Source organism: Penicillium concentricum, assembly GCF_028827145.1.
Source record: "Penicillium concentricum strain IBT 3081 chromosome Unknown utg000002l_segment0_segment0, whole genome shotgun sequence".
Classification (NCBI taxonomy): Eukaryota; Fungi; Ascomycota; class Eurotiomycetes; order Eurotiales; family Aspergillaceae; genus Penicillium; species Penicillium concentricum.
Window position 1 is genome coordinate 5,401,961 of NW_026622755.1, and position 27,590 is coordinate 5,429,550.

At 46.8% G+C, this 27,590-nt stretch overlaps 13 protein-coding genes across 13 annotated transcripts; 6 read left to right on the forward strand and 7 right to left on the reverse strand.

Moving 5' to 3' along the window:
* Positions 1-189: 189 nt before the first annotated feature.
* On the forward strand, positions 190-868 carry N7517_005711 (uncharacterized protein; the record flags this gene model as incomplete). Its single annotated transcript, XM_056723441.1, has 3 exons — positions 190-460; positions 509-696; positions 761-868. 3 exons carry the CDS (start codon positions 190-192, stop codon positions 866-868), a joined length of 567 nt encoding a protein of 188 aa, XP_056579691.1.
* Positions 869-1,066: 198 nt separating this feature from the next.
* N7517_005712 (uncharacterized protein) lies at positions 1,067-1,309 on the forward strand (the record flags this gene model as incomplete). Its single annotated transcript, XM_056723442.1, has 1 exon — positions 1,067-1,309. One exon carries the CDS (start codon positions 1,067-1,069, stop codon positions 1,307-1,309), a length of 243 nt encoding a protein of 80 aa, XP_056579692.1.
* Positions 1,310-2,791: 1,482 nt separating this feature from the next.
* N7517_005713 (sulfatase domain protein) lies at positions 2,792-5,544 on the reverse strand (the record flags this gene model as incomplete). The annotated part of the gene is made up of 2 exons (XM_056723443.1): positions 2,792-5,123; positions 5,225-5,544. The coding sequence occupies 2 exons, from the start codon at positions 5,542-5,544 to the stop codon at positions 2,792-2,794; spliced, it is 2,652 nt and encodes an 883-aa protein (XP_056579693.1).
* A 566-nt stretch (positions 5,545-6,110) lies between these two features.
* Positions 6,111-7,310, forward strand: N7517_005714 (uncharacterized protein; the record flags this gene model as incomplete). Its single annotated transcript, XM_056723444.1, has 1 exon — positions 6,111-7,310. One exon carries the CDS (start codon positions 6,111-6,113, stop codon positions 7,308-7,310), a length of 1,200 nt encoding a protein of 399 aa, XP_056579694.1.
* A 1,547-nt stretch (positions 7,311-8,857) lies between these two features.
* Positions 8,858-9,445, reverse strand: N7517_005715 (uncharacterized protein; the record flags this gene model as incomplete). The annotated part of the gene is made up of 1 exon (XM_056723445.1): positions 8,858-9,445. The coding sequence occupies one exon, from the start codon at positions 9,443-9,445 to the stop codon at positions 8,858-8,860; it is 588 nt and encodes a 195-aa protein (XP_056579695.1).
* A 439-nt stretch (positions 9,446-9,884) lies between these two features.
* Positions 9,885-11,552, forward strand: N7517_005716 (Zn(II)2Cys6 transcription factor domain-containing protein; the record flags this gene model as incomplete). Its single annotated transcript, XM_056723446.1, has 4 exons — positions 9,885-9,968; positions 9,993-10,502; positions 10,576-10,710; positions 10,791-11,552. The coding sequence occupies 4 exons, from the start codon at positions 9,885-9,887 to the stop codon at positions 11,550-11,552; spliced, it is 1,491 nt and encodes a 496-aa protein (XP_056579696.1).
* A 423-nt stretch (positions 11,553-11,975) lies between these two features.
* On the reverse strand, positions 11,976-14,066 carry ugd1 (UDP-glucose dehydrogenase; the record flags this gene model as incomplete). The annotated part of the gene is made up of 3 exons (XM_056723447.1): positions 11,976-13,208; positions 13,260-13,768; positions 13,853-14,066. 3 exons carry the CDS (start codon positions 14,064-14,066, stop codon positions 11,976-11,978), a joined length of 1,956 nt encoding a protein of 651 aa, XP_056579697.1.
* Positions 14,067-15,244: 1,178 nt separating this feature from the next.
* Positions 15,245-16,039, reverse strand: N7517_005718 (Drug/metabolite transporter; the record flags this gene model as incomplete). Its single annotated transcript, XM_056723448.1, has 3 exons — positions 15,245-15,694; positions 15,750-15,972; positions 16,023-16,039. 3 exons carry the CDS (start codon positions 16,037-16,039, stop codon positions 15,245-15,247), a joined length of 690 nt encoding a protein of 229 aa, XP_056579698.1.
* Positions 16,040-16,212: 173 nt separating this feature from the next.
* Positions 16,213-16,479, reverse strand: N7517_005719 (Drug/metabolite transporter; the record flags this gene model as incomplete). Its single annotated transcript, XM_056723449.1, has 1 exon — positions 16,213-16,479. One exon carries the CDS (start codon positions 16,477-16,479, stop codon positions 16,213-16,215), a length of 267 nt encoding a protein of 88 aa, XP_056579699.1.
* A 1,078-nt stretch (positions 16,480-17,557) lies between these two features.
* Positions 17,558-18,772, forward strand: N7517_005720 (glycosyltransferase domain-containing protein; the record flags this gene model as incomplete). The annotated part of the gene is made up of 1 exon (XM_056723450.1): positions 17,558-18,772. One exon carries the CDS (start codon positions 17,558-17,560, stop codon positions 18,770-18,772), a length of 1,215 nt encoding a protein of 404 aa, XP_056579700.1.
* A 299-nt stretch (positions 18,773-19,071) lies between these two features.
* On the reverse strand, positions 19,072-20,864 carry N7517_005721 (MDR family MFS transporter; the record flags this gene model as incomplete). The annotated part of the gene is made up of 4 exons (XM_056723451.1): positions 19,072-19,719; positions 19,770-20,196; positions 20,247-20,626; positions 20,679-20,864. 4 exons carry the CDS (start codon positions 20,862-20,864, stop codon positions 19,072-19,074), a joined length of 1,641 nt encoding a protein of 546 aa, XP_056579701.1.
* Positions 20,865-22,613: 1,749 nt separating this feature from the next.
* ptpA (uncharacterized protein) lies at positions 22,614-25,015 on the forward strand (the record flags this gene model as incomplete). The annotated part of the gene is made up of 3 exons (XM_056723452.1): positions 22,614-23,112; positions 23,234-24,219; positions 24,272-25,015. The coding sequence occupies 3 exons, from the start codon at positions 22,614-22,616 to the stop codon at positions 25,013-25,015; spliced, it is 2,229 nt and encodes a 742-aa protein (XP_056579702.1).
* A 425-nt stretch (positions 25,016-25,440) lies between these two features.
* Positions 25,441-27,184, reverse strand: N7517_005723 (F-box domain protein; the record flags this gene model as incomplete). Its single annotated transcript, XM_056723453.1, has 2 exons — positions 25,441-26,279; positions 26,329-27,184. 2 exons carry the CDS (start codon positions 27,182-27,184, stop codon positions 25,441-25,443), a joined length of 1,695 nt encoding a protein of 564 aa, XP_056579703.1.
* Positions 27,185-27,590: the final 406 nt, after the last annotated feature.

Sequence of the window (27,590 nt, forward strand, 5' to 3'; positions counted from 1 at the left end):
TTTTGATGTCTTTTCGGTGGTATTTTCAGGGTAAAATGAGTATGTAACTAGAGAACAATGTAGTTAAAAAAAGGCCTAAGGCAGAAATTCCTAAAAAAGGCTTAGCCCCAGCCAAGATCGAGGCTCCCCACTTTTTATCTCTTTCCATCTATACATGTTTCAACTTTATGGCTGATCAACCCCCTGTTGATGGTCCCTGTTGATGATCACCACATCCTTTCCCAGTTTGAAGACCCCGAGAGAAAGGTTCTCATTTCATGCATCCTCGAAAGCGATCTGGAAAGATTGAGGAAGGTAACACGATGCGGTACCACGATGCAAATATCTTGCTTTGTGATTCTCAGACATCCAGGTACTTCGCGAGTTGTATCCACTCCCCAAACCGTGCAAGGACTTGCACGGTCGGCTGCCCTGAAGATTACCTTCAAGTCCACCTACAGCTATGATGTGGCTGGGATTTGTAAGTACCTCAGAAACTCCATGTGTGTCATGACGCTAAACTAACCAGATCTGCTTCACCCCGGGGCTGGGAAATTGCAGTTCAACAAGGCTGGTGACGAACGACACTTGGCTACCCTGGAGAAACCCATCGACGCCCTTTCTCAGGAGCTTTCCGTGTCCTCTTCCGCTGCAACTTCCTGCCCTGTCTCCCCAGGTAGTACTTTGCCGCAGCTTGAGGCAGACCCCAAATCAAAGGTATGTTTATCAAGGAGACCAAAGAGGCAAAAATGATAATCTGATCTAATTTTTGAGCACACAGCGGGATATGGAGCAATGCTTGTTGACCAAGCGTGGATTGCTTACTATACAGACAGCGCATATTGTGCCAAACAAGCCGAATCTAACCAGCAAAGCCTACCTCATTTAGGAAAATTGTTGGGTGTGGCTTGATGCATTTTGAGGTAGAGCCCGCGTGGATCAACGGCAAGCGTAAATTCTGACAGGAGACGTGATGGACACTGAGCAAGTGTACAATTTAATCACTATGGAGATGCAAGCACACATACACTGGGATTGTGCATATCCCGCACTTCGTCCCCTGTCGATTAACACAGCAAAAATAGAGATGTACATCGCATTCCACTGGCTGTCTTTTGTCAAAGATGGACCATCACAAATCCCTGCCAAGCGGACCGAGGGCATACCGACCAAGGAACACATCTTTAGCAACCCATACTACAACCCTCGTGTGGACCCTGGGTACGATAATGTTCTTTTCCATACGAGAATGGGGAAGCCAATTCTGTCTGGGCATGTTTTCACGATGATGCCTGATGGCTCTGATGGAGACTCCACTGTTTTCTGCTAGTCCTAGAGCACCAAGCAGGGAATGACGCATGTCTCTTGTTTCTTGAGAATAAGTCGCCCTTCCGCTCACCTACTTAATCTTTGTCACATTCAACGTGACAAAATCTGTCGTTGGAGGGGGACACAACCAGCTACATTGTTGAGCGATGGGTTCCTTGCTTTCTTGCCGTTGTATTTCAACGATTTCATGACTACTAAATGGAGTTGACTAGATTGCCGCTGGTATAGGGAAATAGATTAGGTATTATATGGGATGTTATATGTAAAATGACACCCCGATGCCTTTCTAAATGTCCTTTTAGATGTCCTTCTTCTCATTATAGAAAGATGGTCATTGCATTATAAATGGCTTATCCACAATATAAGGCAACCGGAAACCAAATGACTTTCTATAACCAGGCACTTGAAAATTTCCAAGGTTCACACATTAGCAACTCGTACATGGAGTATGTATGCGCTGAAAGAAAGCCAGAAAATAAATATGTCTTTTCCAAGACAGGACTTTGCACACGTCATACATTCAGAAGGTAGCAGTTTACTCTATCTTTTCCGTTTCCGCCCTCCCTTTCCGGTGATATTTTGTCTTGATCAGTCGTTCATTACACTTTGATCGGTTACCACGGATTCTAACTTATATGAATGCATTACTATTAGAGATACGTTGCTCATTTTATAGTGTATCGTAGTACGTTACATGTGAATATAGTTATATCCCGCAAACAGGCACCTAGGCACCCAGGCACAGGTACCACCCACTACATCATTATAGATAGATTTATGTCACTCTTGGGAATAATTGACTCTATCATATTCCGTATATGGTGAATATCTATTTTGCTTCTAGTTCTTTACTTTCTCTAACATCTCGATTCATCTGCTAGTTCATCATAGATGGAACATAAAGTCACTAGACTCATGATTCCCCAAGGTTACACAACCTAGATAAGGTTACATTAGATCAAAACCAAATCTCTATGCTCCATGGCGTAGAAAAGAGCTTATGTGGACTACCCTAGTGTATAGAACAGTTCACCAATGAATGAGAAAAAAAAGGTGATATTTGCAATAATATGACAGAAAAATAACATCCAGTTATGATAAGTACAAGTGTTCACAGTAGATAGGATGGATATATAAACAAGTACATGTAGAAGAATCATGAAGAAGAATCGCTTCTACTCCGGACGGCATGCCAGAATTGTGGCTTGGGAGCTCCCGTGAGACACACAGTGTCTCATTCTCGAGATTTGACGCCGAGCCAAACGATCAACGCAAGGCTTCGCGATCGATCTGGCGAAGCTGTGCTCGGCTCGCTCCCAACCCCCATGCCCGGGACTCGACCGATACTGGCCGATCTCGCCATGGTGGCATTGTCGTAAACCCGGAGTGCCCATCCCAAGCAGTCACTTGGTAGATGAGGCATGCAAGTATTAAGATAGATGAAATGTAAATGAAGATTCGCGCCCAAGTTTCATGAGAAGGTTTAGGCTTTGTGTCCTGCATCTTTTTTGGGCTCTTCTTTGGCCTTGGGAGAGTATCTCCATCGGTCCCAGTTCTCCAATACCCACCAGTTCGCGACATAGGATGCGTTATAGAGCCATTCGAGAGTTTTTTCATCATATTCTTTTCCGACAGCGGCGGCGAGATCGACCAGGCTGAAGCGCTCGATCGGCTTCAGCTCGTTCGGGTCCTTGGAGACATCGGAGAAGCGCCATTCGACGTCGTTGACGAGGGGGATCACCAGGCGGAACTCGGGCTTGGCGGCCGAACGAACGGAGAGCCATGAACCACCGGTGTTCATGACGGTGAAATGCCAGGCCTCGCGTCCCTCGTGCTCGACGACCTGGGGCCGGATCAGGGATTGACCTTCGTACAGCGAGCGAAGATCGCGGGCGGACCGGGTGCTGTCCTCGCTGAGGGAGGCCGACTCGATCAACAAGTCGATGATGGTGGGGACGATCTGACTGTTGATCACTGGGGTGTCGATCTGGACGGGAGGGAGTTGAGGGTGTGCAAGCACGATGGGGACCTTGAAGCTGCCGACGTGGGGGTTGTCATAGGGAGTGATACCGCCGTCGTTGGGGAGGGAAAGACCGTGATCTCCAGCCATGACGAACAATGTCTCATTGGCCACTCCCTTCTCCTCCAGGATACCGATGAGTTCCGAGAGCCAATCATCCACATAACCCACCGAGTTCAGGTACCGATTCATATCGTTGTTCGCACCGGATTTGGAGCCCATGATCTCTTCAAAGGCATCGTTGGGAATTCCCCAGGGATGATGAGTGGTACTCGTGAGGTGGGTGAGGAAGAGACGATGGTGGTCACGCTCCGCATCATCGATGGCATCACGGATGTACCCGCGAAGCTCGGTTTCGGGATAGCCATAGTAGTTCACCTCTTTGCTCTTGACCGGGTAATACTTGGCTTTGGGATCAATGATGGTCTCCTTGGTCTGTTTGTCCCGGAATCCCAGTTGGGGGGTCAGTTTGTCCTGGTTGTCGTAGGTCTCGGTGACCGACATCATAAAGGTCGAATGCCACGGCCACTTGGTGAAGTCGTCGGTCTCGCTGGTGATATCCGGTTGCTGGCTGAGGGCGTCGAAGACGTGGGGCAGGCAGGGCTGGTAGATGTGGTGGTCGAATTCGCGATTAAAATCGGCGACCAGTGGGGTCACACCACAGAAACTTCCGGTCAAACTCTTGAGAGTATAGGTGGCGCTCGTGATAGCATCCCGGGCACTGATGCCACCATAGGCTTTGCGACCGAAACGGGAATCGTCGTGCTCAAATCCATTGGGGAAGTTGGTCAAAAATTCGGCGGTGCGGGTGAGGTTGGCCAGGCGGTCGACCACCTCTTGGGGAATCTTCTTGTCCTTCCACGATTCCGCGATGCGCTTGTACATGAAGCTGTCCTTTTGCAGGGGGAAGATATCGGCGCGTGCACTCTCGAGTTTTAGAAACACGACATGCTTGATCTTGACTTCGCCGCTCGACAACGCCTTGTGGATCTCCTCCAGAACGGGCCGGTCGAGGTTGGAGATGTGCAATGGGTCCTCATTGGGGTTGTAGTGCAGCGCCATGGGATCGGATTTGTCCCAGTCCTCGAAACCGGTGATGGGTTCCTTGGACATCCAGCCCCAGTGGGGTGCGGGGCGCAAGGCCGTGGCCTGATCCAGATAATTCAACTTTCCGGGGACGCCAGTGGTATCGACGGGGGAGTGACGCTCGGCACCCTCGATGACGGTGGTCAAGGGTAAGGTGGTGGACATGTACATGTAGATGGGGTCCCACGGGCGCATGAAGCGGAGGAAGAGGAAGAGACTGAACAATCCCAGGATGATGGTCCGTTGGAGGACCCCATCGGTGACTCGCTTGGAGGCCGGAAGGCGGTTGGGGAGTTGAGCGGTATTCAGCAGATGGTCCCCTTCTTCATTATCACTCATATCATCGTTATCATCCATGTTGATCTGTTCATAGATTCGGGGATCGGGTAGGTCGGCTTCGGATTTGGATCGGGGCCAGAAGCGCTGGACCAGAGGCTCCACGTGCGGTCGCACACGAGCCCACACCCATCGAACGGGCCAGGCCCAGACATGCAGGATACCTCCAGTGAGTGCATGAATGGAGTGGGCAGCGAACAATGAGATTGTCAAGAGGATACCCTCGACAATCAGGAAGCCGGTCAAACCGGAGAGCAGAGTATGGATGGCAGCGGCATCACCATTAAAGGCTTTGGCTTGGCGCCAGTGGATCTCGGCACCGGTGAAGACATAGAAGGAGGTATTGGCGGAAGCCATGAAGGACATGATTAGACTGCATGATTGTTAGTTATATTCAAGTATTCCAATGTATTCCCATTTGAGTTGTGAGCCCAGAGAAGGGTTGGGAAAAAAAGGGGGCACGTGGACACTTACCTAGAGGGGATAACCAAGATTGCGAGCATGGCGGCTCCCGGTCGCCACGCGACCTTTTGGGCAAGAATGCGAAACAATAGTAGAATCATGACATCTTGGAAAAAGAAGGTCAACCCCCAAAGAAAGAATCGAGGTAGGGGTAGAGAATATAAATGAGCGTAAAGATGCAACAATTTGGCCAAAAATAACGATAGAAAGGCGAGAGTGAAAAAATAACGACGGGCAAAGTCCCAGATGGCATCCAGGGTTTCAGCTGGAGACTGACGAACACGCCGGATGCCGTTGCTCAAATAAGCATGCACAGTATGAACGACTTTCATGATTTTAATTGTATATATACACCCCCGACATTGAAGAGAGAGAAGAAGAGAAGAAGAAGGAGAAGGGTCTCTTCTCTTTTTAGCCAAGTGGGATTTAGTGGAGACGATGACTGGATCAATGTACCATTTTTTTTTTTTTTTTTAGGTATTATAGTATTATAATCCTATTAATATTGTGTATTAATTTTTACTTGGAGTAATCTGATTGGATTAAATTATTTTTCTCCTTTTTTCTCCGATTTTTTTCTATACATAAAAAAAAAAATGTATGTACCTTGTACTCCTTAGGGTAATTGTCAGTGTGACCAATTTCTGGAGTGGTTTTTCCCCTATCAGCCTCCAAATGTCCCCTTCTATGGCCCCAAGCCCCCAAATCTCCCCAGTCCCTAAATGGCCCCAAGTCCCCAAATGGCCCCAAATGGCCCCCAATCAGGTCCTAACTTGGTCCAGCCAAGGAAATTGTCCCCGCTTTCCGTTTTTGGAAAAAATAAAAATAAAAAAAAATAAAATCCGGTTTCTATTTCTCTACTGTTTGGGCTTTCTCCTGGGGTCATTCATATATCATCATGTTAGGGAGCGCTTTCGGTTGGATTTCGCTCCTATTTGAGCCGTTGGCCTTTCAAGTCCCTCTCATTCAACCTCAACCAAGACTCAAGGGGGAAAATAGTATAGCCATTCCTGCACAGGGTCCCTGGCAAGAGATCATTACCGGACATTATGCCATCCCGCCCATATTGAAAATTCATGACCGCAATAGTGTCGTCAAATGGAGTTGGCAACGAGAAGATGTCACTCAACCCCTACCCCCAAAGATCAAGAGTGGCTTATACAGTCATTTCAACGATGCCACCGATATGAAGTGGATGCGAGGTGGGAGAAGTGTCGCCGCCGTCTACAGTGCCCTGGTCGTCGTCGTCAACCACCACCCCGATGAACCTTCCACCGATAAGAAAATCACCTTCGCCCTGAATCGAGCAAATGATGTCCTCCATAATGCCCACACCATCGAACCTTTGCCCGGTGATCGTCTCGCCGTCGGCACCACCGGACAACGGCCTCATGATGGCATTCTGGTCTACAACATGAGCGAGGCGCTCCCCCTCCTCGATGAACCCCCCGTCTTACAAAAGATCGAAGGTCTTCCCGCCATCCATGCCATGATCTGGGATGAAGAGGGTCAGATGCTGTGGGCGACCGGCACCAATGTCGCCGCCGATGGCTCCGATCCCGAACCCGCCTACGGTGTCATTCAGGGATACCCTTTCGATGCCGAGACCGGTCTCCTCCGTGTGGATGAAGCCTATCGATTCCAATTCCCGGAATACTACGATATCGACGCCGAATGGGGTCATGGATATAGCTGGTGGGCTGGGCCCCACGATCTCGTCCCCGTGCCCAACGAACGAGTCTTCCTCGTCTCCAACGATATCGGTCTCCATGCCTTTGATATCGATAAGATGAATTTTACCGCCGAGTACGACGAAGTCGTCGAGAAATATATGCCCGGCTTCGAGGTCACCACCAACGATCGTCACGGGACCAACCGCGCAGGGGAATACGTGGACTTGCCGCAGTCGGACCTCAAGGGGTTCAGTCTCGCCCCCGATGGCAGTTTCATCTACACGCAGTCTCTCTGGACTCTCTTCCGAGGAAATTATACCAGTCTTGTGGTCGATGGAGTGCGGACCAAGGTCATGGTAGGGGATGAAATCTATCGGTCGCGATGGTTCGGAGACATTGATGGCTGGCCCAAACCAAAGTACTAGAACCTTTTGTACCTTGATTTGTACATACATTTTTTGGATATATAATGAACAGCTTTTTTTGATCTTATTAGAATAAAGTTTGCGGCAAAGGCGTATTTTGTGCTACAATACGGAGTACTCCGTATATACCCCTGGATGTTGTATATCGTATATCGTACATCTCCGGGTTAGGCAACTCCCTCTCTTCCGCTACCCCCTAGTCAGCTTGGCGCAGGCAAAATCTCCACCAAATTCACTGACATCCGGCAAATGGGTGTGTTGTCCATTTCTAATAGGTCCAAATACCCCTGGCCCCCAGATTTGATGTCTGTGCTTGCCTCGGTTCCTCAGCTTATACGAATTGACTATCTGGCCTGTTTCATCTCTCTTTCTGGGCTCTGAGAAAGTTTCAAGGTCACTGAAAATAGAGCTATATTTAAAGAGACTTTTTTTTTTCTCTACATCGTACTCGTATTCGTACCCGGTTCCTGTACCTGTCTGTTGGAGAACCCTCGCCACTGCCAAGGTTAGGAACAGGATGTTTTACAGGATTTTATATCCAAGACAAAAGACTAGAAAACTTCATTATAAACCATCCATGGATGTCTTTGTTGCACTCCGTGCAACATAGTGAGTTCGGCAGTTGATATGGAATCCATGCCGTATTGGGTACTACTGACGCCGCTTTAATAAGACACGATAAGAGAAACAACCACAGAGTGTGGCGAATTGGATTTGCGATATCAATTCTTCATTGCTGATGTGACAGATCCTTTCTATTGATCTCAATGTGGAAACGAGGACGGCTTAGTGTTTTAGTAGTCTTCTCAGTGGTCTCCTTCAAGATATTTTCGAAAAGCTCAATCTGTCAAAGCGACTTGTCCATGTATAACCTTGGAAATAGAGAATCGTGTGTCATTTCTCAAAGGTATAGCCTAAATCATATTCTGCTTCATCTGGCAAAAAGCAACAAGATGATAGAGAAGAGCAAATCCAACTAAAACCAAAGCCAAGCAGGTGGATGTCTCATATCAAAGAAACAGATTCCTTCCAGATCAGTAAACCCCCGACAAAGCTCGCGCCTTAACAAGTCCCTGTCGCTCGAGGAATGGTGGAAATTTGGCTATCAGCGCTGCATAAGAGTAGAATTTTCCTAGGGTGCATGTGAGCTTTGAGAGAACACAAAATAGAAACACCATACTAAGCCAAATACAGGCAACTGGCTTCAACCAATCGGAGAAAGGAAATTCGGGTGAAAGTTGGACTTTGTCCAATAAGGGTGCGGGAACGGAGAGCCACTAAGCCTAATTTAGCACATGTGCACGCTGCATCTTATAGAGATTTTATAGGGACGAGAACAAGGTGTTAACTTGGCAGAATTTGAATTTCTTAATAAACGAGGTGGATATGTCTAGTCTTTTGGTAGTCCTTTTCTCATCTTTCTTAGTTACCACAGAATATCCATAGCCAAAATCTGACAGCACTGTAGCGCGCAAGATAAGTTGAGTGTACGGTTTCAAATGGGGTCTTATTAAGATACCCTCACAGCCCAGGACTGGCGATACCAGTTAAGCCCCTACAATAGCACCGAGCACCTCGCCTGTGGCCTCTGTCACCAACTTGTTCATAGTCCTGGCGGTCCACCCTGATAACAGTACCAACTCAAAGAAACGACTGTCATGAGAGACGAGAATTTCCAAGACCTTTTCGCCCGATTTACCTGGTCGTAGCTTGGCCAGCTTTTTACCAATAACATCCTGCAACTCCATGTTCCTGCCTGTCAACATATCAAGCTTCCATTTCAATTGACCGGTGGCCGGTGACTCGAGCGTAAAGTTGCCCGATAATTGGTTCAAACGCATGTTTATTGGCTGGCCGTAAAAGCCCATGTGTATTTTGGAAGAAAGGCTTGGAAGTCGAGCGTTGCCGATGATGTCCCATGGACCCTCACCCCAGCCTCGAAATACTACCACGCTGGGAGCACTATCATTGGACGTGATTGAGTACATAGGCGGTGCCTCTGTTGGATAGCCTGGAGGGTGAACCAGAATTTTTGAAGAGTCCCATGGTGCTGGTCGTAGCAAGAATGAGACAGAAGACTGTCGATTTGAAGACTTGCTGGTAGAAAAAGAAGAAAGCAACGCCATATGGTTCATTGTTGCAAGGTACCGTTCTGAGACAGGAGCCGAAGCGTAAAAAGATTAGGTGGTAATCGAGGTTCAAGAGTGTGGAAGATTAGGTTTTCAACATTGGGGCTTTGATTGCTTTATACCTCTTGTGTTTCTTTTGGAGTTGTAATGATCGCCAGAGTACGCATGATCTATGGCTGTCTTCTCCTATTTCCCAATCGGGAATAATAGTGCGCCGCATTACGGGATATGGACTATGTGGTTGCAACATATGATTGGCCTATAGACTTGCCAAGCAACCTCCATGATATGTATAGGGGAGTCCATGCACTCAGCTTCAGCCTTGGGGCTGTGACAACAAAGCGATGACGTCACATCTCTCTTCGTCGCACCATTCATCCTATTTGGGGATCATATTCAGCATTGTTGTATCGCATATCTCATTCCTCAAACTAGCACTGACGGTATGCCCGGGGTTCCATCTAGCCGTGGCTGCGATGCATGTCGCAAGGTGAAAAAGAAGGTCTGGTTACCGAAAGACCGGCTTGCTGTATCGTATTAATTCGAAGATTAGTGTGATCAACTTAAACCGACATGTTCACGATGCACACGTCTGAAGATGACATGTGTCGGGGGAGGACAGCAGCGGTACATGTTCAAAAATCAATCGCTAAAAGCGATGCAAACACAAGGCGCAGAATGCCAATCAGAACTTCGATCATTTTTCTCTGGCAAGGAAGTAGTGTTTGTCGAGGGGCCAAAGCAGGTGCCTAGCACTGAAACGAGTTTAATGGCAGCAGCCTTTGTCGCAGCATTTCAGGTGACTGATATCCGATATGCTGTGGCCTACTATGGGCCCTTCCTGCGGGATATTCCACGGCGATTGGGCAGCAGCACCGTCCTAGATTCAGCCGTGAGAGCCCTATCGACTGCCTACCCGTTTCTTCACACGGGCTCTTACCCACCAAATGTACTCGTTCGCTATGGACAATCGCTGCGGGCACTAAGAGAATGCCTGAACAATCCAGTCGAGGCCCGAACTCCCAACACATTATGTGCCGTCTATTTGATTACCATCTGCCAGGTAAAGTTTTAGTTTGCACCTCATCGAAAAGAGAAACCCATGAAATAGGAGCTGATCGTCAATCATTTGTCAGAGCTGGCTAGGAAAACACGATGATTCACTCACTAGTCACAGCGAAGCTATCGCTCATCTCCTTCGGGCTGCTAGACTAAATGAGTGGACAAGTACCTTTGAGATGGAGATGGTCATCACACTGTGTGTGCCTATAGTATGTTTGGGTTCCGACTGCTCTGAACAACACACCCAGTCAATGTCACGAGAGATTACTTACAGCATCGATTTGAACAGATACTCGAAGGCATCGCCAACCCGCGTATCAAAATGGATTCAGAGTTTTGGGAACTGACCTCATCCTTCAAACGTCGTCTATCTGCCTCGCGCGACAACAATCGGCCGCAGTCAACCACCGAGCTGCATCATCTCGCTATGTTTCCTAAATTTGTCCAAAACCCCGAGCCACACCTTGCCGAAATTGCAAAGACATACATGCAATTGAGGCTCGATGCACATCAGATAAGACAACATCTTGATCAATGTAGAGAATTTACTCTGGTCTCTTTCTCATCCTCCGAAGTTGCAAGACACTCCCGTATCCAAGCTGCTTATGCCATTCTCTCTACGCTGGCTGTGTTGTTGAACAGCATTTTACGAGTTTTTGATCCCTGGAATGCTTCCTTGGTGAGTGAAGCTGTCTTTTTCTGCAATGAGATTACAATCCAAGCCAAACTGGCATCTTGCTACCGGCCAGTGGGGGCAGGGTATATTCCTCTATGCTTGGTTGTTGCTTGGGCGGCATCGGATAACCCAGTTCAGCTGGCAAGAATTGAGGCAATCCTTTCTGAATACCAGTCTGATTTTGCGGACGTGCCATGGATGAGCCGTGCTGTCTGGCTAGCCTCTACCCTCGATAGACATCGCATGCGAGTAATGTCTGGGAAAAAGTCTCCAGAATCCCCGTTAGAGACTGTCTCCCTGGCTGATTCAGGAGGCAATCGTGATGCGGGGAGCAAAAAGCCTTCAGCGCGCCCCGAATCTTGCTGCATTCTCTAATTCTAAACGAACGAGGGCGAAAGGAATAACGGATTGATCTACTGTATACTTGTTTATTGTCTATGATGATGTTCATTCTGCTTTTTCTATGTATCCAAACTCCAACCCACAAACACTCCTTTGGTTATTACTGTTGAAATAGAGCAGCAACAAAATAAGGCATGCCTCAAGGTTACTGTTTGGCAACACAATTTCGAGGTGTCAGTCAATGCAATCAAAAGGCTGGCAGCCCAGTTGCTGCCATGGGCAACTTCGGTCGCTAACGCTACTTCATACTTTGGGTAAATGCTAGCTAAATGGAAAAATGCGAACTTGTCCAAGGGGCGTATATATTAGATGGCATATCTACAATAGAGGAAAAAAGAACCGAGCAGAACAAAAACACAAGAACAGGGCTCATGAGAATCTGTTGTTCCTGGAAGGTTAAAAGCCAGCCGATCCAATGCTCTCGACACGAATACCCAACTGGGTCATCTTCTTGATCTCGATGATGCACCGCCCATCAAATAACCATTTTGGTGTTTCCATGTTATCCGCAATCCTTTCCCAGTCAACCTGTTTCTTAGGAAGGTTGTTGCTGAGTTTGCGCACGGCGACCTCGCTGCCGTTTTCTCTCTGACAGTCGGGGCAATCGACGGCGCAATTAGGCTCAATCTCAAGGTTCTCTTGAGCGTATGGGACATATAGTGGATCAATCGCACTCCCCGCTCCAGAGCTGGCTTTTATCTGGGGAGACTCGTGCATATCTTGGTTCAAGGGTAGTTGTCCTGGTGGGGGGTTTGAAGAATGAGGAGCGGCAACCAATTCAGTATTTCGGAACTCATCAAACTCGGTGACAATGAGCACCGCGTTGGATGAAGCACAGGCTTCATAGACATCCGAGTAAACCTTCACAGCGCCACCATCATCTCTGAGAGCGGGAGGACCGTATCCATGTAGCTGGCGAATCTCGCTCTCGATGACATAGGGATTGCAGCAAGGATCAAATATTGCGATCTCTCCAGGGTTTTCATCAAGCAATGTCTTGATTATCTCAAGGGCGGGCGCTTCACGGGTATCCGATGTGTTCTTCTTGAAGGCATATCCCAGGAGAGTGATCTTCTTGCCCACCAGAGTATTGTTCAGACACTTGATGACGCGACTAGTAAATCGGTTGCGCTGGTATTCGTTCATGGTCACCACCTGGCGCCAGTACGCCCCGACCTCCTTGAGACCCAAGGACTCAGCAAGATATACAAGACTGAGGACATCCTTTTTGAAACAGCTACCACCAAACCCAATACCCGCGCGGAGGAATTTATCGCCAACTCGGGAGTCCATCCCAATTGACGCCGATATTTCATTAATCTCAGCTCCTGTGGCCTCACAGAGTGCTGAAATGCTGTTGATGCTGCTAAGTCGTTGGGCTAACATGGAGTTGGCCACGAGTTTCGCTAACTCCGATGACCAGATGTTGGTCGTGATAATACGAGCCTGGTCAACCCAGCCAGCATAGACTCCAGCTAGTGTTTCTGCTGCCATTTTCCCTTCTTCTGTCGTTGCAGAACCTATGATAACTCGGTCCGGGTTCAACAGGTCGTGAATCGCAGTCCCAGCCGCGAGGAACTCAGGGTTGGACAGAATCTCAAAGTGCTCACCGGGCCGACGTACAGCAATCTATAAGAAGGTGAGTGTGTCTTCATGACCAAATGGGATGGTGTGACGTACCATCTCCTGGATCATTTGGGCCGTTTTGCAAGGAACTGTAGACTTCTCCACAATAATCGATCCGTTCCTTGCATGCTGCACAACATCCGCGGCGACAGCTTCAAAAGCTGTCATGTCTGTTGCACTCCCTGCCCCTGATCCTCGCATTTTGGTGGGAGTATTGACCGCAATGATGACAAGATCCGACTCTCGGATACATTTTGAAACGTTCGCGGAGAAAAATAAGTTGGGTATCCGAGAGGATGCACTGCTTCCCTCTTGTCTGCCGTGCCCTTCGTGGGCTTCGTGCTCTTCAAATATGTGTGGGGTTTCCTCCAGGCTTGTTGACACCGGCGGGGTGGGATCATTCCGAAGTCCATCTCGTGCAATCCGAACGATTTCAGCCAACCCAGGCTCGTAGATAGGTAGATGTCGGGAGTTCCACCTTCGAATACGTCGCTCATCTTTATCTGCGACGGTGACTCGGATCTGTGGGTTTTTGAATGCAATGACGGCAGCCGTTGGGCCGCCTATTGATAAATCAGTCTGTAGGCCACGAGAGAGAGAGAGAGAGAGAGAGAGAGAGAGTATCAGAATGCATTCGCTCAACGTACCGACATAGCCTGCGCCAACGCAGCATATATTTCGGATTGGCCTTGGGCCAACTGGGGTATCTGGATAACTATCGTCCCCCACCGTGGTTCTTGTGCTACTCGACGCTACGTCGAGTCGATCTGTGCCATTCAGACTTTGTTCCGAAGTTGTTGGCACAGTTGATCCAGTTGGAATGATTGCTTCAGAGTCAAAATCATCAATAGGCAAGGACATAGTTATCGGGCTGGACTATCGGATTTCATGCGCTCAAAGAAACCTCGGGGGCTCGGGTGGTAATGTCCAGAAGCAAACAAATATTGCAGAAGACTTCCGGATCCATGCCTTTTTATTGTTAATTTCGACTTCATTTAACTGCCAAGACAAGAGATTAGTACAGAGGATACAATACCCTAATCCTGTACGGTGTAAAGAGTAGACTTGATCAAAGAATCGAAAATGACGCATACAAGGTATCAAAAGCTAATTGGTAATTAATAGATTTGAATCTACCATTGAGGATCATGCATGTAGCCATGCGGTCAAATCCCCTTACTTTTACATCGCCATAATGTTAGACCAATAGAAGCATCTATACTCCAGCTGAGATCGTCGTTGCTCACCGTATAGATGAGCTGATTTTCTGTGACGGTATTTCTCCAGTTATGTAGCTGGAAAGATGGACATGAATATCCGAGAACCTGAGTTACCTAGATACTATCTGAGTTAAACCGAATCCAAATGTTTGTGCTATTTTCATTGCTATTCAGAGTACGGAGTACTCCGTAGGGACCTAGCGCATACTTAAAGCACCCTAAATTGCTTGGCTATAGTCCGTAGACGAATCCCAAGTCCTTAATTGCACATGTGTCAATACATTCATAGTATTTTTTTTTGGGATCCAAATGAAAAAGAAAGGCCAAAATCCCTCCGAAGTGGACCTGACTGGAGCCAACGTTCTTGACATATATAACCTTGGGATGAGAAGTTATTCCAATGGATCTCAGCCCTATTTATTCACCTGTGGATCTTTGAGAGTGAAATTCATACACCATTTTTCATTTTCTGTTATACTAATTTCTATTTTCTACCTATTTGTAAATGCGACCGTGTAAATTATACTACGGACACTTTTAACAATTGTCTCAGCCTTTCGATATCCACAAGTGTCTGAGAACTTCCACGTGCATCAAAGAGAGGTCTACGTGTGTCCCCACGTTTCTAGTGTGATAGCTCATGCCCCCATCTTACGCGTCTATATTACGGGAATAACGGTATTCGTATTACTGAGTATTCACGTCCGGGAGGTGCCGGAGTTACCTTTTCTCAAACCTGATCTATCACTTATATATTTTTGATTTCTCGGAATAGTATATTGGAGGATTCTTTCCTGAGGGATATGTTTTTCTTGACATCTATGATACTGCAGAGATTTTCTTAGAATCGAGCTCTGCTTTGCTGAAAAATGCGCAACCAGCTATCACAAGAAGGATACCGGTGCCGTTTAAGATATCCACGGTGAAATCTTTGAACACAAAGATTCCAATAGCTAGTGTGACAGCCTGTTTAAGGTTCCCGCAAACCGATATTGTGAGAGCACCGGCCAGCTTGTTGGTCTGGAAAGAAGACACATTGAGGAAAAATGCCAGTAGTCCATTTCCAAGTAAGAATATGACGGTGGCCACGGTGGCCAGTCTCGAGGACTCGGCGGCACGCTGGGACATGGAATCTGCAAAAGCTGGCAGCTCTCCGGCAATTACCGCGAGCACAAAGGATTGGATCGCAGCGAGTGGAGACATGCGGAACAGAAGCTCCATTGAAGGAAGTGCCAGGGATCCTGTCATCAGCCGGTTGGTTGTGACGGTCTTTTATCTTGTTAGTATGTTTCCACTCAAAATAGGGAAAATGTCCAAACAATACCTTAACCGCTGCGAGAACAACTCCGAATACTGTGATGAAGAGACCAAAAGCAGAGTAATGGTATTCCCCGACCACAGTCATTCCCGCGCCAATAATGATAGGACAGAGTGAGAGGTATGTCGCCATATAGTACGAGCGCCCAAACCAGACTCGGTATATCAAAACGGTGAAGATGGGCACGGTATTGCGGATGATTTGGAAAAAGGCTAGGCTCACGAGGGATCTATGCAGGTGTTAGAGCTCAACATTCAAGATATCAATATGGTCACATACAGCGAAAGGTTTGACATGGCGATGTTTGCCGTGAAGAGCACAGAGAATGCGACCAGGGCCAGATGTTCTCTTTGACCCAACCTTGAGAGCTTAAAACGTCCCAGTTTCAATAGTACAAAGGTACCTAGCGAGGCGAAAGTGGTATGCATACATGTTAGCAGCCAAGGAAATTTGAACTGTTGAAAGCAAATCAGTACTTGAGACCCATCATGTTCAGGGCCATGCTCACAGATCCTAGAAGGAGCTTGTTGTACAACGTCAATAACATGCTGAATAGAAAGTAGGAACCGAGCCACATGAACTTCACGGACGTGGGCGTCTGATACTCGGGGTCGATGGTATCTGGGGTAGCTTCATGTTTGCGATTCGATTCGAGATCATCGGAAGTTGTTGAGAGGGAGTCGTCGTTGAGCAAGGCCAGCTCTGCCTCATCTGGCTCGTTGGCCTTTGAACTCATATTGATTGTGCTGAACTCTAGGGAATGAGATGAGTTTATTTTCTCCCAGAGCCACAATTAAAAAATGAGATAAGCCAATATTAATGTAATCTTTGTTGCCTTATGCCAAGTAAAATAATTTCTAACTACATGGAGTACTCCGTACTTATGTAGGTCTATACATAATGTATGCATGTATGCATGTACTCTGTATTTTATATTTTATGTATTTCTCGTATGGGTACGATTACGATCTCCGTACGGATGAAATTATAATATTCGAGTCTCTATATTCCTTTAGATATTCCAACTTGCCGGTGAATCCGGAGTGCAAGTTAGGGTAAAAGGGGGAATTACGGAAAAGGGGGAAAGATGGGAGAAAGATATTTCCTTGGAAGGACCTCGACTTCGTATCCTCGTATTTGATATTTGACGGAGACCCTCGGTCTTGGCCACATGTTTGGGCTGGGACTCTTTTCACTTCACTTTCATTCTAAAAGGTGCTTTCTGTCTTCCCACACGCCAGAGTTATTTGACATTCGCATGGTTACCATTTGTCAATATGATGCTACTCACCAGTCGCTGGCATTGGGCAATCCTAGTCAGCTTCGTGGTAGTTGCCTTGGTCACCCTACTTCAATATCATTCTCCGATCGGAGAGGGACGTTCTTTCCCAGTATCATCCGACGTTGTAAGATTGCAGTTGAAGACTGCCCTATGCATACAGGAAAAGAGATTGACTTATTTCTTCAACTAGACAATTCTACCGAGCAATGAGATCATACCGAACAAAGAGACCCCACCTAGCACCGAGACTCTACCCAACAAAGAGACTCTATCCAGCAACCAGACACTATCTAGCAACGAAACAATACCCAAAGAGACTCTACCGAACAAAGAGACTCCATCTAGCCCTCAACAACTCCCCCAAACCTCAAAATTACATCTGCTTATCCCTGCAAATGCTCCTCACTTGCAGCTATGTAGGGCCGTTGTATCATCGACCATACTGGGGTATCCGGTCCCCGTTTTCAATGGTTGGAACAAAACTGGAGACTTGGATGCCTCCATTACCCATCTAGCCAAAGTCCGGAACGTGATGCGCTATCTGGATAGTTTGCCTTCTGAGTCGAACGACGATCTCGTTCTCATGATTGATGGTTACGATGTGGTCTTTCAACTTCCCGCCGATGTTCTCATCCAACGGTACTTCGCCGTGATAGAGACAGCAAACGCCAAAATTGCTGCGCGATTTGGCCAGGATTCAATAGAAAGTTTGTCTGGAGACAACCGTCCACGACAAACCATTCTATTTGGCCCCGAGAAACTCTGTTATCCAGTCGACGTGAATCGACCAGGGTGCTGGGCTGTACCTGAGGATATCGACATTCCTGTTGGCGCGTTCGGGCCAGACAAAGGCGATTTGAGTCACAATCCACCCCGGTGGCTTAATTCTGGCACCATAATGGGTCCAGTAGAGGACATGAGAGAATTGTTCACAGCAACCTTGGAGCGAATCAATGCCACCTATAACCCACAACATGAATTCAGCGACTCAGATCAAATGTACATGAGTGATATCTGGGGCGAGCAAGAGTTTTGGCGTTCCGTGGATAGACATAACCATTACTTCCATGATGATGTGGACCCAAAGACGATCGCACCAGCTGGAGGGCCAGACAGAATCATTCCAACTAGGGTTGCTGGCCAAAAGACCGAATTTCACATTGGGATTGACTACAAATCCGGGCTTTTCCAGACCCGTGTTGGCTCTGACCATGTTCTTGAACATCTTGCTTTCAATCTAACTGCACCCGACGGCGTTGGTGCTTCAGCCTTGATCACTCAAAACTCGATTGAATCCTTGAATTTTCAGCCCTATGAGATTGCACTGCCCGTCAATGTCATCTCTTCATTGATAAGAATCTCGAGTGCAATCTCTGATGTCCTCGAGACCGACCCAAAAGATTTCGTCACGAAGATACATCTCGGAACAAACTTAGTGACCAAAAATATCTATGGACTATTCCATTGCATCGGTGAAAAGACTTATCTCAATGGCTTGTGGTATCGGCTATGGTTCCAACAGTATGGTCGGTCACTTTTAGAAGCGGGGATCAAGTCGATGAAAGAAAAGAAGGGCATTTCCAACGTCTTGATTGATGGGCGAAAATGGGTCGTCGCTCATGGCTTCCCGATCACATCCGAGAATGGCGTACACGCTGCTGGTGCATGGATGGATGTTGATGGCCAGTGGCTAACATGGAGAGAGCTATGCCAATCATTCGAGGATGACATTTTCGGGGCGACATAATAACATCGAACTGCAATGTGGCGTTGGAGTTAGATTATTGTATTTTTACTTTCATGGGGTCATCATTTGCCTGTATTAACCATAATATTCCCATACATATCAACCAGCTGTACTCTGTATTGAGTCTTGGATCGATATCATGGCTAGAATTCACATTTATATGTGGTACCTATTCACTGTCCTGACAATCTGAACATTCTTATTTACAAAAACCCTGACAGCAAATCTTTGTGAATAATGAGAAAAACAACAAAGAATGCAAATCAAGTAGAAATAACTTGCTCCTGACATTCACGGAATCAACCTGCAACGTCATATTTCTGTCGTCGTTTCATTGACTTCCATTGAACCAATCCAGCACCGATAAAAGACAGTAGTGCGCCAGCAACAGACACGTAGAATGTCTGGATGACGGCAATGTTATAGGCGTATAGGACGGAGGGCAAAATGTCTTTGGGCACACGCTGGGATAAATTTGCGGCCCCGGCGTTTATTAATGCATTTGGGCTCACATTGGGAGCATTGGCCGCTATGCTGGCCACAAGGCGATTCTCGAAGACGGTTTGGGCAATCGAAATAAACATTGCGCCACTGAGGCTCTGTGCAAATGTGATGATGGCAATTCCGATCGGTATGTCCCGTAATGGCAGTACGGTCTGAAGTGCGTTGATGCATTGCTGAAAGCCAAGCCCGGCTCCAATGCCAAGAATGACTTGGTATCCAATCCACTGCGGATGTCCGCTGTTCACTTTGAAAGTTGTACACAGTCCAGAGCCAATAGTGAGAAATGCGCTTCCCACGAACATGAGCGGTGTATAATATCCAAGGATATTCACAAGTAGGCCTCCTAAAGCGGAGAATACGATCATAGCTATCACCATCGGAAGATTGTTGATTCCAGATTCTGATGCAGAATCTTCCTTGACTGCTTGAAACCAGATAGGGAGCTTAGAAGGTTATTAGCAATGAATCTGAGAGGAATGTACTCAGAACCCACATAGTACCCAAAGACAAAAAAGGAGCCACCGAGGAATGTAGCGTGGATCACTGCTCCAAGAACATTGCGATTTTTGAGTAAACGTGGCGGTACTGTAGCGTCGTCCTGCTTCCAGACCTGAATAATACACCACACAGAGCTGAATACGCCAAAGAGAACGAATAGAGCAATGATTCTAGGATTGTTCCAGCTGTATTTGGTGCCGCCCCATTGCAGGCCCAATAGAAGGGAGACGACCGCGGGGATAAATGCAAGTACACCAAAAGGATCCATTCGCTTTAGCTGCCCAAGGCGGCTGATTTTGGGTTTTGGTGATGTAGAATCCTTGAAGAAAATTAAAATGACAAGGCCAGTGAGGACGCCAAACGGTAGATTTATCCAAAAGCACCATCTCCAACTGACATGATCAGTTAAGAGTCCCCCTAGTCTATGGTCAAATTAGCCATCATTCTCAGCGACTGGGATAGCGAAACTTACAGTGGTCCTGTGATTGTCGCAATTCCACTAGTGCTGCCGATGATTCCGAAATAGAGGGCACGCCGGTGAAGGGGCACACTATTCGCGAGCACGAGTAGAGCACCCGGCGACAAACCTCCAGACCCGATACCGGCAATTGCTCGCCCAAAAATTAATCCTTTCGATGTTGGTGTCACTGCACATATCAGAGACCCAATTTCAAACAAGCACAGAGCAACCATATATGTCCACTTCGTCGAATAATATGTGTAAACCTTGCCGAATGGCAGGGTCACGGCACATGTGGTTAGAAGATAGGCACTGGCATACCATGATATATCACCTAGTGAGTTGAACTGTTCAGTGATCTTGGGGACGGCGGTTGAGAGGATTGTGTTGTCCTAGTAAGTCCATATTAGCCCATGAAATAGCAACAGTAAGGTGAAAGCTTACCAAGGCGATACAAAAAGATTGAAAGCAAAGTCCGATCAAAATAGGAGCGAGCTTTGAGCTCGGTGGGTAGACTTGCTTCTCCTCATCATCGTCACTCTCCTCAGTTCCAGCCTCTTTCAATGGGATGTCATCTCGATTTGTGTATGTTTGATCCCGGAAATCTCTCATGCTTGAACTGCCTGCCATTAAACTGCAAGTTAAATTTCCCAGTTGTGATTGAAACTATGAGAACTCATAAAAAAATGAGTTTCGTCGAATCATTCGCGCTGAGGTCTGAAGGACGTTTGAAATGTGCGCATTAAATCCAAGGGTGGATGTACAGTAATTTTCTTGTAGGACATCTATGGACCTACATTACTATAGGCGTAGCCCGATAAAGTATGCAAGGGGTTTATATCTTGATTTCTGTTCGGGGCATTTCATATTCACTTGGTCACATTCTTACTGCGTGAATTGGTATGTAGTACTTTTTTCCCGACAAGATGCTTGCTAGACCTAAGCAGCATCTACATATTTGCCCAAAGAATATCCACTGATGCTCTGGAAATATCAACACTCTTATTTGGTAGTCGATCTGATTATACGGCTGTATCATTTGACTTTGTTCGTTACTCGAGGTCGGTTACTCTCTTGACGTGATGAATCTCGGGACCCTGCATTCCAGTGAGACTGTAACCTCACTAAACACAGAGTCTATGATAACTAGTTAATCCATACGGAGTACATTTAGTAATAAATAGCTTGAAAACCTACCCAATATTCCAGTGGTCAGAACAAGAGGGTTATCGGCGACCCCTGAAGGTAGTGAGATTCAGCCACTCATACTCCGTTAAGTCATAGTGCACAACAAAACTACAGAGAAAAACTCGGGTTTGATTTTTGTGAAGAAAATAATGAAACTGTTATCTTGATCACGACAGTAGCCTTTAGCCCATGTTTCTACGAATCTACCAATCAAAATCAACATACCACCTCTGTATAACTAATTGTCTCCGATAAAGCGTTGTGCGTTTCAATATTGTTGAAAATGTACCTATCGTATAATTTTCTTAACCTCATGATGCGCTTAATGGGCCAGTAATGGATTATGGGAATGCCTGCTTATTTCTTCACTGTAGAGATATCCATATTAAGCGAAAGACATCTAGCTGTGGGTATAGAATATACCGAGAGATCTTGCAATCGGGCTCCTGGTTCATCTATGAGGTTATATACTTCGAAAGTACGGATTGGTTCTTGGATGTGTAATAAACGTAGGTAGCTACCCACAGCAGTTATTAAAAATATTGCATTCGAAGTGTGTGCGCACGTTGAAAACTACCCTTATATAAATATACATTATTATACTAGAAATCTTGCCGATATATAGTTAGATATATATACACATATATGTGTATAGTAAAATAAAATCTACATAAAAAATCTAACTACGTCAGAACCGAAGTGAACCCGTGATCCCCCACACACCAACGTCATAACTTTCTTCTCGAAGCCCAAATTTCTTCACCTTCCCTCTCAAGGCTACTTAGTCTTAGATTATTAATCATGCAACACGTCTGATATCACACTGTTCACTGACATTTTTCGTTCTATTGGCTTTTCCTTTTGGCTGGACTCTGGTCTATTCGCTTCTTGCCCCTCTTTGCGCCTACGTCAAATATATCTTGTTTCATTCCATTTGCCTAGGCTTTACACTCTTATTTGACACCGGTTTTACCTGTCTTGCATGTTTATGACCAGATATTTGGCCACAGTCCTAGGTCTCCGACCCTGATATCTTGATCCGAGAGCTTGGGAGCACCTGTCAGTCTGATCCTTGACAAACCGCTTGGAGTTATCTACTACACAACTGCGGGTGTCACCGCCGGGGAAGTCTTGAGCTGACCGTCTTTCGGCAGACCAGGAATTGGAGTTGTGGAAGCCAATCTGCCTTCCATGACAGGCCCAGGACGCTCACCCTCATCACCTTGGGTACAAAGTGCTCAAGGTGGTCATCATGATGGTGTCACACAGTCCTTCCAGTCTGCCATGTCGCCATCAACCACGGGCATGATGTCGAGCGCGGCTTTTGCAGAAAGATCAAGTCCCAATTATTTTGGCATGACTGTGCAAAACCCCAACAATCAACAGACTTCCAACCCGGGGTTGTCCATGCAAAAGAACTGGGGCACATTACCCAATACGCAACCATTGCCGAGTCCAAAATTACCAGTGTTTTCCCAGGAAACGGTATCCGCGGGATTAAAGAATCTACTGAAGACTGAGCCCGAAACCAGCCGGATACGCCGAGAATCAGCATTGCATGGATCTTCCTCTCCCCAGACGACCTCATGGTCAACGCCCTCACCCTCACATCCGCTGGGAAATTTTTCATTTGCGCAACCAAACGGACTCAAGCTTCCAGCCGGCAAGCCCTTAGCATCCTCTCCACAAGGTATGACTGACCACTCTTGGATTTGTTAAATTCGTTTTTTTTGTATTTGATCCTATAACTCTGAAATGTTCCACGGTTTATCTTCCATAGATTATATAAGATACTGACACTATTTCTTCAGGAGCCACCGCTGCCTCATTTCCCTGGGTATCAGCCGAACGCTGCGCCGAACTTCTTGAATCATCTCAGTCAAACACCATGCTATTTGATGTTCGCCCATTTGCTCATTTCAGACAGGCCAATATCAAAGGATCACTCAATTTATGCATCCCCACTACCTTACTCAAGCGTCGATCATTTGATACCCAGAAATTAGAGGGCACATTTACAGACGACGCCGACAAACAGAATTTCGCTCGTTGGAGAAAGTGTGACGTGATCATTGTCTACGACTCTGCTGCGGCGGATTTGAAGGATGCAGCGCCACTTCTGAGCCTTCTCAATAAATTCCAGGCTGAAGACTGGAAGGGGGACGGGTTGATCTTACAAAATGGATTTCGAGGTTTCTCGGGTCCGTTTCCACATTTGATTCAGCGGTCACAAACACAGACGACCGGGCTATCCTCTAAACGCCCCTCTCCAATGAGAATCAATTTGCAATCAGTTGCTCCTGTCGTGGGTGGCTGCGCCCTACCAGAATCATCATCTGCCGTCAATCCATTCTTTGGAAATATTCGACAGAACATGGATCTCCTCGGAGGTGTAGGACAAATTCCCCTGAAACAGCCCGAGCAATTGACCGAAGCAAAGCGACAGCAACTCCCTTCCTGGTTGCGGGGCGCTTCCGATACCAAGGACCAAGGGCACATTGTCTCGAACAAGTTCCTGATCTTGGAGAAAACAGAATTGGAACGCATGAAACAGGCTTTAACATACGAAGGGCCTTCGGCTGACACCAACGGTGGCCCCAAGAAATATCGCGTTGCGGGGATAGAAAAAGGCACGAAGAATCGCTACAATGATATTTATCCATTCGATCATTCCCGTGTCCGACTCGAGGGAATTCCATCTGGGGCCTGTGATTATGTGAATGCAACTCATATTTCCGCTGAACTTAGCAATCGGAAATATATCGCCACTCAGGCTCCCGTTCCTGATACATTTGATGTGAGTGGCAGCCCCTTACAATGCTTGTTATCATCTTACTCACAATATATAGGACTTCTGGCGCGTGGTGTGGGAGCAAGACGTTAGACTTATCGTTTCCCTCACTGCAGAGATTGAGCGAGGACAGGTAAAATGTCACCGATATTGGGAGTCTGGAAAATATGGACCATTCGAGGTGAAGGCCTATTCCGAAAAGCACATCTCTATCGAATCCGGGGGCGAACCTATCGATCCCACGGTTGGCAGCCCTAAGGCATCGACTGAACGACCTGACGGCACAAACGAAAATCCAGTCATCACTGTGCGGAACTTCAGTATCTGCCATACATCATTTCCCTTCCAGCCGCTTCGCGATATTACCCAGCTCCAATATCCTTACTGGCCCGATTTCGGGACAACGTCACAGCCGACTCATCTTCTCCATTTGATTGAGCAATGTAACAAGGTCATCCGTGCCACCAGCAACTCCAGCTTTAGTAGCCAGCAAGCAGAACCGAAGGGTCAGCGGCCAGTACTGGTACATTGCAGTGCGGGCTGCGGGCGTACGGGGACCTTCTGCACTGTCGATAGTGTCTTGGACATGTTGAAACGGCAACGTGCGCAGGCTGCCGGTGGTGGAGACATGGATCAGAACCCCAGTGGGTCTACCGAGTGGATGGGGGATTTCAATCTCGACCTAATTGCAAAGACGGTTGAAGATTTCCGAAGGCAAAGACCGAGCATGGTACAGAACCTTAGTCAATATGCACTCTGCTATGAGAGCGTGCTCGAATGGCTCTCTTCTGAGATGAACTAGAGCAAGCCATTGGAATAGGCTCTTCTTTTTTATATTCTTTTTTTCTCTCTTGCTATGATGACGACCCTGGGATACCCCTTTCTGGCCTTGCATTCTCAGGGCTATGGTTTTCTTTTGATCTATGTACAATGTCATACAGCTCGTGGTTCTGCATTTTCTGGAGTTTCGAGTTGCTTTGGGGATAAGGAAAAATGGACAGATAATTTTCTCGGGGACTTTCTATTGCGTAGTTTTGCATAAGCCAATGGTAGCGAGTTAGTCTACTTAATGAGATTCAAGAATTGCTCTATTCAGTTACAATGAATGCTTTAGAGACTCATAACCACAAATGCGTCTTTAATATTCAGCAACCAACCTCAAGACTTTCACCACATTCTGAACGGCAGGAGTTTAGCAAAGCTCCTCTTCATATTTGCCATAAACTATTACATATTCTGCCACTGGCTCTTGACGAGCTGCTTGCCTTTTCCACTGTAGCCGAGATTCAAGAACATCATTCCACGATCAGTAATCGCAACCAGCTCGTCTTCATTTCCAGTGAAGCACAGTTGAGAGCAAACCGCCTCTAACTGGAGGACAACTGGTCGCAACTCGATGGCACCTGTAGAGGATTCCCACGATGATGGATAAAAGCCGGCGCCATTGTCTTCGATCAATTCCGAGGGGTTGAGTGACCAGACATAGAGTGTTTTCCAGTTAGCGACAGCAACACGAGTTCCACGACGCGAAGCTGCCACGGGAGATCCATGTGAAGTTGTTACCTCCCGAAATCCCCCAAGCTGCGCCATGATCTGCCAGTTATCAAAACGCCTGCCGCGGTCGAGATTCAAAACATGTGTACATCGCGGGCCAGTATATGTCTCAGACTTCAGGAGGCATGCCACAGTCCATTTTTCAACGCGGTGAGTGGCAATCCCGAAGGCTAGGTACTGCCAATGACACTGTTCTCCATGGTTTGTATCGCCGAGCTCATGTGTACCGAAGAATGGTATTCCAATTGAGAATTGAAGCGAGAGGGAAGGCGAAAACTGCACCGTGCATGCGTTCCCATTAACATGTGGCTTTGGTTCGCCTGGGAGGAGGCCAGGGAGGCGATGAAGTCTCTGAAAGGCACCGTAAATATTTTGAGCTCGGTAGTGGTAAAGCAACTGGAAGCCTCGATCATTGAAAGCCAGACTCATCGCGGGGCCTGTTTTTCGAGAAGGACGAGCAGACAGGTCTTGATCGTTGGAGCTTGTCAAAACATAAGCCTCAAGGGCGGCATCTAGATATGTCAGGAACCATTCGCAGTATGACAGAATGACGAAACGAACGAATAATTTTACAGGGATTGTCTCCCTTGCCTTCCTCTACAACACTTTCGCTTGAATGATCTTCGTCTTCGTCTTCGTCATCCTCATCTTCGTCATCGTCGTCGTAGAGCTGGGTATAAAGAGCGACGTAATGATCAAAGGGGTCGAGCGTATTTTGCCATGAGATTGCAAATTTGCCGTTGGCAACGGACAAAGCCAGTGGCCTATAATCTTGACATTCGGGGAAGTCGCACATTCGAATGGTGTTTTTCCAGGGATTCAAGCGATGGCAGGCCAGGTGAATACTCCCGTTAGGGCGAGACTCTAGGGCGTGTTTAACAAATGGGTGATCTGTGTCCAATTCTTGGTCTAAGAATGGTTTGAATCGATGCAGCACGTAGACTCCGCCGTTTCCATCAAAAGCAGTCTGGAGGATCTCAACCTCCCCGATATCCTGTCCTGGTGATTTCAATTCGACTTCAGTCCGATCCCCATCGCTCATATCAACCAAACGGACAGTACTGTGACCTTTGAAGACAAGCAGTGCTCGAATACTGTCTTCCGATACCTCAATTGTTGATGCATGGTAGTCAATCACTTGACTTTGATACTCATAAGTGGGGTTGGCGTAATGTTCTGCGCCATCTAGGTGTTCATAAGACCGTCTCATCAATTCACCAAACAGATGCTTAGTTTGATGAGCTTCAATACCATCATTCCAGCCAGGAGTATTATGTAACTGATGAATGATGACTTCTCGGCTACCGGAAGCAATCTCATAAAGCCTGCGGCTTGAAAAGGCTGCCTGGAAGTAGGCTGGTGTGTCGCAGTTTCGAAGAACTAACTGTATTAGCTCTGTTGGAAGTTGAAGTAGCATCTTTGTGGCAATCTGTACTAGATGGTCTTTAGCATAGATTTATAGAACTTGGTTGATGCCTTGGTGCACAGACTTTTTGTTGCCTCGTGGGGGTCTAGGTAGCAGCGCTGAGTTTGTGAACCAGGCAGAAAAAGAGAAGAGTGGCTTAAGGGGAAAAACAGGAAAGATAAGGTCGAATATTTAAAGGTATCAGCGTATCAACTTTGTTTGTCATTATATGAAGACATGAAGACATGAAGTTGGTTTCTTGAGATTTGTTTTGTTGTTCTCCGCCTTATACTCCCGAGGTCACGGATTATACCAGGATATACATTTATTCTAAAGTCTCTGTAAAACAGAATAGATGTTTTGGACTTGTGTCCCCGACGGGTCTGCTTAAGAGAGTACAAATGGATATAGTTCCAAA